Source organism: Podarcis raffonei, chromosome 1, assembly GCF_027172205.1.
Source record: "Podarcis raffonei isolate rPodRaf1 chromosome 1, rPodRaf1.pri, whole genome shotgun sequence".
NCBI lineage: Eukaryota > Metazoa > Chordata > Lepidosauria > Squamata > Lacertidae > Podarcis > Podarcis raffonei.
This window is the reverse complement of record NC_070602.1, coordinates 89,890,145-89,902,497: the sequence shown is the minus strand read 5'-3', so window position 1 is coordinate 89,902,497 and position 12,353 is coordinate 89,890,145. Positions and strand designations below refer to the sequence as shown.

Sequence of the window (12,353 nt, the reverse complement as noted above, 5' to 3'; positions counted from 1 at the left end):
CAACTGAACACTACTATCTATAGATTGTTAGTAGGAAAAAAAATCAAGAGTTGGGTTTTACCATCCCAACAAACAGCAAATTTATGAATTCCTCTGAAAGATTGTCAGAATACATCGCAAAGTCTGTCCCCCTCTCCTATCTAAGCAATACAGAAAATCACATTTTTTGTGTGTTCCTCGTTGCCTCATACATTAAAAAAATGATCAACATTAATTTATAAATATTTCCACATATATAACCTTTTGTACCAAGGCTGTGGGGTCATGTGGTCAGCATAACTAAAACACTTCTGGCACAACAGAACACCCTGACGAGTGCCAGAGTGCATGGAAATGCCGTTTACCTTCCTACCGCAACAGTACCTATTTATCTACTTGCACTGGTATGCTTTAGAACTGATGGGTTGGTAGAAGCTAGGACACAGCAACAGGAGCTCACCACCGTTGTGTGGATTTGAACTGCTGACCTTCCGATCAGCAAGCCAAAGAGGCTCAGTGGTTTAGACCACAGTGGCACCCGCTCCTTTTGTGTGGGGAAGTACCTTTTTGCGACATACTGTTTTACCTGGCAGGCATATATAATACTTTCTAAGATTCTAAGTCCCACAGGAAATATAGATAACTTTAAAAACTACATTTGATACAAGACTAACAGCCACTGATCACTGATTAGGAACTTATGAGTATCTACTTCCAACTCGGTTATCTACAATCAGAACTATGAGAATCACAGAAAATTCCTTTTGCTCTGCAGTAACGATCTTGCAATAATAATTCTAGACATGCTTACTTAGAGGTTTCATTGAATGAATGTAGTTGGACTTATTTCTATATAAAAAGGTTTTAAAGTCCTAAAATAGGCACAGGCTGTGCGACTACAACCCATTGTAATGCAGTTACTCTTAAAAATGAAATCAGGATTTTGTTGACATAAAGGTGCATGCGCGCGCACACCACACACAGAATCATGCAAGGTAATGAATAAAACATTTAATTTCTGTTGCAAAATATCCCTAATAAACACTTCCAAGCTGACAGCTCTTTCAGTAAGTACAAATGTAAAGAGGTCAAAGTGCAGAATTCTGTGCTTGCTTTGCCAAAATAACCAACAAATCTCAATATGAGGTTCACAGTGTTTTTCTGAATGGAACCAAAGCTCTGAGGCATCTATGGAAAAATACTTATTTCACTTAAGTAAGTTAATTCTTCTCACGCCTGCCCCCCTTTTTCCTACACAAGGACTATAAGGTAGTCCACACCCCAGGATTCCACTCATACTTCCCACTCGTGCTAGATTGTACAGTAGCGAGAAAAAGCTAAGATCTTAGTGATAAGCCTCACATGACTGAGCCCTATCAGCTGTTATAATCCTCTGGCTACAAAATATATCCCTAAAGCAAAAAAGCAACAATGCCCAGAAATAGCTCAAGTACAGTAATTTATCTGAATCCCTGGCAATTAATGTGACCAGCAGTTTGCATAAGGTTTGCTATCTGTAAAGGAAACCTTGTCTTATCCGAATCAGTCCTGCACCTCAAGCAATACACCCACACAAAGGCTGTTCCCTTAAGGCAGCTCACCTTGTAACATGTAAGCTGACAACTGCACAGCTGTTTCAAATGGACACTCCAACCTGCAATGAGAAAAAAAAGAATGTCAAGCAAATTTTAACGGCAGTATGAGGAAATGATTATGGGTCAACGATTTGGAAGGAGAAGATGTAGTGAACCGTTTCAGCGAACTTGACATATTACTCAGAAATATACTTAAAGCCCATGTTCCTATAGCACTTGGATTTTCGGAAATGTACGCTTTACATTAAAGGAGCAAATAAGCTTGCCTAAGTCAGCCTAGATCCTACAAGTATATGGACTGGGGAATCATTAATATATTCTTCAATTACGCCACACCAAATCTGTCCCAAAAAGTCTGCATTTGAATTAAAGGAACCATTAATAACTGACATCACACAGGTTATGCACCACCTACAGCAGCACATCCCCATTCTCCTCTTTTGTACATCCTTGCAGAAACCTGACCATAGTCTTTAGGCCAGTGGTTCTCAAACTTACTTCTCCAGGCCACACCCTTTGAGAACCACTGCTTTAGGTGGTAAAAAATTAGGAAGATTTCTAAGATGCAACTGTGGAATTTTAAATACTAAATCTGAGCAAAGAATCTAAACAAATGGCTAATTATAACTACCAGAGTCCATTAATGTCCACTGCTACAAAGCATTGTAAGTAGCTACTAATACTTTCAGCACCTTGGAGATGCACATGTTCTATATTTGTATCCTAAATTTCCTGCACATATTTGATAAGAGACAAGCCCCCTTCATTTAGCATAATTATCAACAGTACTTACTTGCCACTCAAAATGTCCTGTTTTAGCTGAAGAACAAATAAATATCTATTTCAGGAAGAAAGAGCAAGAAACATCCATGAGTTTGTGAACAATTCCAGCACTGGAGAAGAGCAGCAAATATCAGCAGCTAGACTTAATTATGAGATAACGCACTGTGGTCTCTCATTTCAAGTATGGAAACATGGAGCAGTATATTTCATCGCAAGAGAATGAAATTCTAATAAAAGAATATCCAATTTGTAGTTTCTGTTTTCTCTGATTTCCTAGTGTGCAATACTGAAAGGGGGTGGATGGATTTCCCAAACATGTCTAAAAATATTTCTATAAAAGCTCAGTGTTTCCTCAAAACTACAGTTCATTAATGATTTTGTAAAGATTATCAGGACCCAATTTACAGCAAAGGCCAGAGCAGAAGGACTGGGTATAAGGATTACTCACAGCAGAAAGGAAAGCGCCCAGCACCAAAGAACTACCAGTTCCCTGAAGTGTTGGGAACTCCTATTCACTGTACTGTGGGAATGGAACACCTTGAAACTGTGACAATGTATGTGAGATTCTGCCCAAATGCCTTCCCTGCAATTTTATCATTCAGGGACATTACAGTAGTGAGATATAACCAGGTGGATTGGAATTTTTATTCATCTATGAACGGGGAAAAAGAGAGACCGCCAACAATCATATTCAGATTAGTATGACAGATACAGCACAAAAAGCAAATGTACTGCAAACAAGCAAGCCATCCTTGTTTTGCACAGGACGCTATGTTCTTGACCCTTGCACGCATTGGAGGGGCCCATGTAAAATGTTCCCCCCCTCCCCTCCCCACCCTTTTAGTAATGTTTTAGGGTCACTTCCAGGTTTGGTGCTGTGCATGTGTGTGTGATAGACGCACATAAATTGGTCATTGTACTGGATTTGAGATCTCCAGTTTGTATCACTGAATACGACATACCTGGTGAGCTCTTCACGTAGGTTGTTTGGCTCGGAAGAGTAAAACTTTACACGAAGATGTAGACAGTATGGTGGACCAACTACAAAAGTGAATATATTAGGTTTCTGACAGCAAGGATATTATTTTGTAAATATATTCACTAATCAGAATTCAAAGGGGGTGGGAATCCCATCTGTAATACTGAGCACACTAGCAAAAAAAGAGAATGCTAAACAAACAGTAGTAGTTTTATATACCAGAAGCCAACTCAGTCTCATTACATTAAGTTGATTTGTCTTGCCAAGAAGAACAGACAAATCTAGGTTAATCCCAATATTACAAGGCTCTATTCCATGAACTGAGAAATCCATCAATCTCAGCTTTGTACCCCAATCAAATCCTTATAAACTCTGCCCAGGCAGTCTTAAGTTTTGGGGAGTACCTCCAGTTGTTAGTTTGTGTCATAGGAAGACAGCTAGCTAAACATTTTATTGCGGCTGACTCCACACCTCATTTCCTTCCAATGAGAGAAATTCTAAACCAGGAATATGTTACTCATGCACCTCCTCAACACCCACTGATTCAGGTCACCTGTAATACCAGATCTTCAAAGTTCCTTCCCCCTTTTGATTTACATTACTAGAACAGTTCCTTTTAAAAAAGTCAATGTATATCAGTCACAGAAAAAATACAAATACACATCACAATAGGTCAGCAAAGCAAAGATTACTAAAGACTCTCCTCCCTGCAAGAGAGGGGAGTGGTTGTGGCAGGGAGCCGGACTCCGCCTCAAGCAGGGGGCATTTGCCCCCTGCCTCCCACTCACCTGGCTGGCACCCACGCCCTCGGCCAGGCACCCAACCAGGTGCCTTCAAGGGGGGCGTGTACAGCAGCCTAAATTGCTGCGGCGCCAGCCTCCAGCCCTCACTTTTCGTCGTCCCATCGCGAGTCACCCACCCTCCACTCCCTTAGAGCAGGGTTCCAGTTTTCTTTTGGCCTTGCTATGGACCTTAGGTTGGTCGCCCTGATTGTTCGGGGGGCCTGGTAGGAATTTTTCCATTTGGCATTAGGCTTTTTGGTTTTTTCGCCTACCTCGTAGCAATCGTCACAACTTTCGTGGTATTGGTGGGTAGGTTAGGCATTGGAATAATGTGTTGTGGTGTCGAAGGGCTATGTGTGGCCATCGCCTGCGCCTTCAATTTTTGGGTATTCCGTTAAAGGAATCCGGCGGTCGTGTATTCTGTCCGATGCCTGCGTGGCGGGAGGCCATGGCACGACCCTCGGTGACATCAGGGGAGAGCTTATAGTTGGATTAGCATCAACAGGCTCCACCTACCGGTGAATAACCCCCCCTTGTTTTTTAGACTCACCCCTCTCCGAGTGGGTGGAGTCAGCTGACGTAATCCAATGCCTAAGCCAATACCTTTTCACTTGCTGTAATCAATAAAGTTGTGGCCTTTTCTTGCCCATTAACCTTATATCACGTGTCCTTGTGTTTCATTCCACTGCGCGGGGTACGGATCCTCGAACCACAAAATATAGTTCACCAAATCCATTTTTGTAATACTCATAAAGCAGAAAGTGCAAAAAGAAATGTCCTACAGAATCTTTAAACAATTGGAGCCCCTTTTTTCTTTTCTTTTTTGCCCTGTACTGAATTAACTTTCAATACGTCATGTAGTAAATGTAATGTGAGTCAAAGATCAGTTGTAATGCCAGAAACTTGGCATTACAACATTGTTCTTCGAACAGTTTCATACTGCCATGGTATATTTTGGGGAAACAAAGTCTTCGTCGATACTCAAGTAAATCAGATTTTTAAAAACACAAACTTCACTTACTTTTAACTTGTTTTTTAATACTCTTTGTGTTGTCCAACCAGTGCTGAAAGAAAAATTAATAATAATAAACTTTATGCTTTCAACACAAAAATATAGTATGCAAATTAGAAACTCATAGAACAGAACAAGCCAAAATAGTTCTAAGCAGTATAAAGCATTTTAAGAGCAACATATTCAGTGTGCCTGACCTACAGTTAATTGACTGTAACAGCTTGCTAGAATACGTTTCAAGAGGCAAGTTAATAATTTCTCAAGCACTGAAATCATGATCTGCAATTTGCAGCACAAATGTATCTTTGCAAGTCATAGAGCCAGAAAGCTGCTGGGATTGTCAGAATTCTAACATATGTTTCAATGCGTTTCAGGCTGCCATCTTACCAAAGAGATATGGAAAAGATTATATCTCCCATCTACGAAAGGAAAAGGCATGCCAATGTAACTTTTCACTTAAAAGTGCATCCTTTCTATTCAAGCACACAAACTTTCTCACAGTTACGCTTAAAAACTAGTATTGTGGAATGCATTGTCTCTTTCAAGTGCTGACACAAGCATTAGCATGAATTGTTTATACAAGTTCCTCTCAGAGAGCTCAGCAGCTGGAATGAAGCAAGTAGTACAAGATAAAAACTTGCAGATCACATTAAGTTCAGAACATAAGGATGTAGCAGCTAAGTTCACAAAATATGTTAACTGCGGGTTGGGTATTTCCTTAAATCTGCCAAGTATTTTTCCTAGGTGATAACATCCTTATATGTAATGATACCATTCCAAATATAATACTGTAGAGTTACCACCTGTGGCCTCAGGCTTTCCTTTAAATACCACTGCTATCACTCAGAATACATTACGTGGCTCCCCACCCCATGCTGTAGTCAATAGTGTGCCGACAGGCATCTTATAATGGAGATGGTTGTCAGACCTGATGCTAGTACAACTTGACATCACCTAATCCTCACTCCCCCAGACTGAGACTGACCCAAAATGGCACATACAGCCCTGTGATAAATATGGGCTCACCTCTAAACACAGGATGTTCACAATGACAGCAGCTATAGCAACTCTAATCCCACCTGCAGCAAATGTGGATGATACTAATACTAATACTAATAATATACCAAAGCCCCAGGATTGCAATTTAAAATACATTACAAGCAGTATGAAACAACATACACCCATCTTACACCATCAAATTTCTAGGCATTTGGGAAACTTGACAAAATTCATCTAAACCAGCAAAGACCACATGAGTAAACTGTTCCTAAACTATACCAATGGAGTAGCAGTAGTGGAATCATAATTAAATGACAGCTGTTGTTGTTCTTGTTGTTGTTAGGTAATTCCATAATTACCACCATTATATTTGTAAGCTTGTTTACATAATAATTTGTGTGTTAACTAATATTATTTGAACTCCAAATAACATTAAACTATTTGTGGTTTAACTGGATTGATCTTCCCTACAAAAACCAAAAACCAAGAAGCATGCCAAATAGTTAACGTTTGCCTTTTTAGAACTGTGTTTTAAAGTATTTGACCAACACAAGAGTTTTGCAACTTCAAGAATATATCTGTAACTTAGATAACTGTATTCTCTTAAAGTGTGAATCAATTTTCCCCATCTGCAGCCACATACAAAAACAGCTAATGTTTCATGGGCAAGTGTCAAACTTCTCATACTGTTTATTTATCCCTGTGGGGAAAACGTTTTCTGTGACCAGCTTAATGTGACCAACATTGCTTGTGATAAGTCACTCACTCACACGCAACCTACAAAACAAGACCTCACTAATATTTATTCCTAACATACCATTTCTTCTCAGGTATCAAAAGCAAAAGTGAAACTACCAATAAAATAATGGGTTGTTAAATGAATTGAAAAGTATTTAGCTAAAAGTTAGTAAAAAAATTAAGAGAAATTCTGAATCATTCTGCATGCCCTGCTTCTGGATGTTTCACTCATGTGTAGAACTGTTGCCAGATAATAAAACTTTGGAAAACTATCTTTAAAAAGATACATAGCATGTTAACTATATAGGAAGATAAAAAAGGGCCTGTTGGTTGATATTTTCATGGAACTGTCCTACTGCTTTGGAACGAAATAAAATTATTTCATTCAATGCAATCAATCAATTATAGGAAGTTATACTATAAGCATGCCTTCTTTGGATAGTTTTCCATCAGTTGTCTGCACCCATCCAACATAAGTTTCCTTTGGTAAGAAAACAAATCCACCAAAGTAGAGTATTACAAGTGCTATGGTGCTGTATACATAAACAATAGGGACAGGGAAGGAAGAAAAGAAAAGAAAAGAAAAGAAAAGAGAAAAAAGAAAAAAAGAAAGATGTTCCCAGACTGTAGGGCAAAGTATAAGTTTGCTTCATCTCCAATCTGTTTTCTTTCACCTCCTCCACATTCCACAGAAAGGCAGTTAACAGACCAGAGACAGGCACCGACACCACTTAGTTCAACTCAGTTCCTAACACCAGCGCCATCTCCAAGAGTTCAGCTTGACTGGCACACAGAAGAGGGGGAGGGAATTACTTTTACAGAACAAAGCCTGGGAGACACTGAGACCTGATCTCATGTTGCAGTTGCACTTGGTAACTATACTTTACTCCAAGTAAACTGCAACACAATGCTTGGAATATATTACTTTTCCTACCGCAGCTGTCAAATTCAGCAGGGTCAGGCACGAACTCTAATCCTGCAGAAATACACACTTCACGAAACAAGGCAAGGTTATGGTAAGAGTAATGGGTCAAAAGATTAAGCCAGAGGATACTCCCTACTGAAAAATTTACAATCTGAGAAAGTGCCCTGCAACTTTTTTGGCCTGAGCCAAGCTACTCACAGATCTCCCTACTATTGGGCTGCTAGCCATCCCTGCAAGCCATGAACCTCCTGCTGTAATTACAAAATGAATACAATCAAAAGCCTTTTTCCTCCTGGGATGATTTTTGATGATTTCCTGGGCAGTAGGTTTAAGGTTGAATATACAGCACTAAGGTGAATTATTTGCATTGGTGTTGTTTAGGGTCCCTTCTAACTCAATGTTAACCAAAAATACAATGGGAGGGGGAAGCAACAGAGACACTGGAACAAAAAAGTCTCTTGAATTGTAAAGACAACTCCCAAATTATACTTACAGAATTAGCCTGTACTACATCAACATCATTCAAGATTCAACTATTTGTATAAAAGGCAGAGCTCATTAAAATAAAAAAGACATGGTCTTTAACACCATTTTTATATACCTGACAAACATTAGCACTGCATCACAATAAACAGAAAGCTGAAGCAATTGCATTAGACTGAGCAATGCACTCTTCCAAGTGCACAATGACCAGCTGAATGCAAACAAATATAAATTGCCTAAAGCAAGTAAATCATACAGTATCAAGTGAGGCTCATGGAACCCTAGGCTATAAGAACAAGTCACAAGAAAATATGATTAAGGTCAGAAGAGTTTTTCATTGCACTGGCATGTGAGGTGGTGGAAATGCAATGAAGAACTACCAAAATAATCTCAGTTGTGAAATTCTATGTAATATATACAGACACACTTAATTAACCAAGATCATGACTAAATTGTGTGTGCTTGGTGCATATGCCTTTTGACTGAATCATGAATTTAAGACTGGGTAGAAACAGTCCAGCAACACACGCAAAAACCAGAAAGGTTTTGTGCCTGACCAGAACACCAAAAAAGAATTCTAACAATCCTGGAAGATGGGATTACTAGAGCCCTGCATTCTCAGAGCACACAGAACTGCAACTGCACTGAAGTCAGATCTGCCATTTGGAATGATAGTTTTTCTCAGATGACCTTAAAGCAGGGGTGGGGATCCTTTTCTGCCTCGTGGACCAGATCCTTATCTCCTGGAAGGCCAAATCATAGTGGTGGTAGGTGACACTAAGCTTTGAAGGCAACACCAAAATTAACCCCCTCGCCAATCAACTTCTTTCTCCCCCATCAGAGTGATGTCAGTTGACCAGCAGATAAGTGTGGTTTTAAAAGCATGGCCTGGAGGGGCAGAGTTTCCCCACCCCTGCTTTAAAGTTTCTATGATGCTGCATTAAGATTTTATGGATCAGGTCTGGGGCACTGAGAGGTCATACACACACCTCCACAGAAAGCCCAAGGGGGTTTTACCCCCTTCTGACCCTCCTTTCTGATGGTTCAGTCCAAAGCGGCCAGGACCTTTAAACTATGATCCAATAAATATGGTGTAACATGAATTACATGCAACAAAGACTCCAAGGCACTAAAAAAATACTTTTCATACTATGAAAGAAACAGAAGTCATGAACTTCTATTATTTTATTGTCTTGATTTGTTTGATTTACTTCAATACAAATTAAAAGGGGGGGAAAATTAAACATATTCTCATTTTTGAGATTTGAATTAGAACCAAGTCTCTGGTCCCTATTTTTTATCTATTTTATCTAGGACAGAGGACATGAAAAAGGGAAACTGGTTTTATACCGAAGTTCAGGACAATTTCTTAAACTCATCTATAAATTTTGTTGTACCAAGAACAACTTAACACTTGCACAAATCTTGTGTTTGGCCTAGTATGATTTAATTAACTTTACTACTGTAAGAAGGAAAAAACCCCTATGCCACTCACTGCTACTTGTGCAGAATCCATGAATCGTAATCCAAAATAGTCATTTTCAATGAGGTCCAGATGGTACATGATCTGTTCAAACAGCTGCTGTCCTTTGGCTTTTTTCTGAAATTACAAGAGGAACTTGTGTTAGTAAGAGGCTGATTAGTTGATGATTAACCTTATTTTTGAGGGCAATTCTGCATGCACTCAGAAATCCCAGTAAAAAAAATAATGCAGTGCTCCTCTCTAGACACCAATTCTGTCAACTGCTTATATTACTTCTAATAGCAAACCTGATAGCCTTTGACTATCATTTTGGTAACAAAACAGAAGGCAATGGTTTCTGCATATTCACTTTATACTCTCTCACACATGTACACAAAAATAGCCTGAAGAAGACTGAACATGCTTCTTGCCCTCCAGGAAGCACAAGATTTATCTGATTAATTTCTATGCCATCCTTCATGTGTAGACCCCAGTTTACAGATATATTAAAACCACAAAAATTAATATAACTACATCAAAATCACAATTAAAATTAAATCATATCAGTGGAGAAGGGGGGGGGTGATTCTTCCAATTCTGATTAATAACTCCCTGCCCAGTTCAGCAGAAAAATTAACAGCTTAAAACTATCCAGAGATGGAATTAGGGTTCAGAGATGCGTACCATGAATATATGGATCCTGTAAACTCAATTTCCCCACCCCCACTCTCCCCAAAAGTATAGTAGGGGGGAAAGCATCTCCTTCCCAGCACTGTGACAGCCAGGTTCAGGACTACATTAGCATCTTTCTTCTCCCCTAAACTCAATCTCAGCAGTCACTATCTCTAGATCGCTGACCTTAACGAACCAGAAGTTACTGATCTAGTCCTGAAACTCAGCACCCTTATGAACTGCCTGATAACTGTTATTTCCCAACTGTTTTACCTCTCCCACTGCCCCAACTTCTTTTAATATTCATTACTGAATCCAAAGTTACTGAAAAAATAAACACATTAAACATTTAAGAACTCATTGGAACAATATGCAGCCTGTAATTCTGGAGGTCCAGAGGCCCTTTCTTCAACCTATGAACTTCACGGAATTGCAGATTTCATTTCTGGCCTCTACAGTCACAAATAATGTGAATATGCGTAGGCAAAAAAGCCGAACAAAATGATTTGCAATGCACACAAATTGTTCAACATAACCTCACAAACACTCAATAACTTCATTTAGAATCACTTCATTTGAAACGGAATTGAAGAGGAAATCTAAAAATGTCACCAAAAATATTTATGTTTCTCAGTGCTCTGACAATGTTCTTAGTGTCTCAATTCTTGAGAGGCTAAGTTTGACAGCAAACTTTACATTGCACTCATGAAAGCCCACAATAGTCAAATAGCTTGTTTCAGGAAGGCTAAGAACCCTATTCCAAAAGTACATGGGTGCTGCAGCTCTGGCTGCCAATTAACTACTCGGCTAGTTACAAGGTGCTGGTACTGATGCACAAAGCCCTATACAGCTGAGGACCAGGACAAAAATATCATCTCCTTCCCTTATATATCTAATCATCCATTGTGCTCTGCTGGGCAGGGCCTCCTGCAGGTACCATCTTATCAGGCCATATCAGGCACTACTTCTACTGCCTGTTTGGTGTTTGTTAAGATCTTCCACTTTCAACAAGCCCTCTGAGAGAAGAGTTTTATCTTAGTCAGTATCTGTATTGGATTTGAAATTGTTTTTATAGATGCATTTTAAAATTTGTTTTATTGCATTGTGAAATTGCTCCTAGATGCTTCAAAACGTCTAGCTGGGTGCAGAAAAAATGGCACTGATGTTAACAAGTTATACGAAAGAAAGAATGTCCCTAAGCATCCATCCACAATGCAGCTACTAGAATTTTCCACCCAGGGTCGCCTTGATCTCCAGCCTGCTCTTTCCCATGCCCAGCCACCCAGAGAGGTTAAATAGCAAAAAAGAAAGAAAGAAAAAAGGAAAGAAAGAAAGAAAGAAAAAGAAACCCACAAAAATACTGCAAAGTGAAATCTGTTTGTGGCCAGAAAGTTTAAAGTAATTGACATGGAGAACAGGGCTGCATTTACTGAAAAAAGAAAAGAATAATTCACAATCTCTGCATTCACAGTAAGATTTTATGCAAGTGATCTTTTGTGTGTATTGTGCCTCAACTTTTTAAATACAGGAATCCTATGGGTTTTGCAATATAACCCCACCCCACAAGCCTTTGTCTGTCAAAATGGTAACTATACATTCTACAATGTGAGGCAAAACAACACACATAATTGTTACCAGTGAAATAATAATAAACAGAACATTTTCAATGGAACAGCAAAGCAGTGGAAAAATTTCCACACCACATCATTGCTAACAACTCCTGAGGTTTCTGAAAAAAGCAGGTAGTCACAACTAAAACAAAGCAGCCCTCTTTGGTTGATATATAGCAGGCATGTCCAACAGGTCGATCGCGATCAATAGCCTCACGTTAGTGGTAGATCGCGGGCTAGTAATGACTCCGCCTTCTGCCCCTGGTGCTAGCTGTCTGCTTAGCTGGTGTAAATGTAAAAGGACGCTGAAAGTAGAAGCAATGTTGTCTGTAGC

The 12,353-nt window shown here is 39.4% G+C and overlaps 1 protein-coding gene across 6 annotated transcripts in view; it reads right to left on the bottom strand.

Annotated features, from left to right (window-relative positions):
* Positions 1-12,353, bottom strand: part of EPB41L5 (erythrocyte membrane protein band 4.1 like 5) — an 84,909-nt gene that overhangs the window by 65,423 nt on the left and 7,133 nt on the right. For all 6 annotated transcript variants that reach the window (XR_008332189.1, XM_053403051.1, XM_053403062.1 and 3 more), the window contains 5 exons: positions 9,771-9,875; positions 5,140-5,182; positions 3,320-3,398; positions 2,368-2,412; positions 1,581-1,633 (listed from right to left, as the gene is read on the bottom strand). Coding sequence is in view for 5 of the 6 variants with exons in the window: in XM_053403051.1 (XP_053259026.1) it covers positions 1,581-1,633; positions 2,368-2,412; positions 3,320-3,398; positions 5,140-5,182; positions 9,771-9,875 (325 nt within the window). In the remaining variant the exon portion in view is untranslated. The remainder of the gene's footprint in view (positions 1-1,580; positions 1,634-2,367; positions 2,413-3,319; positions 3,399-5,139; positions 5,183-9,770; positions 9,876-12,353) is intronic.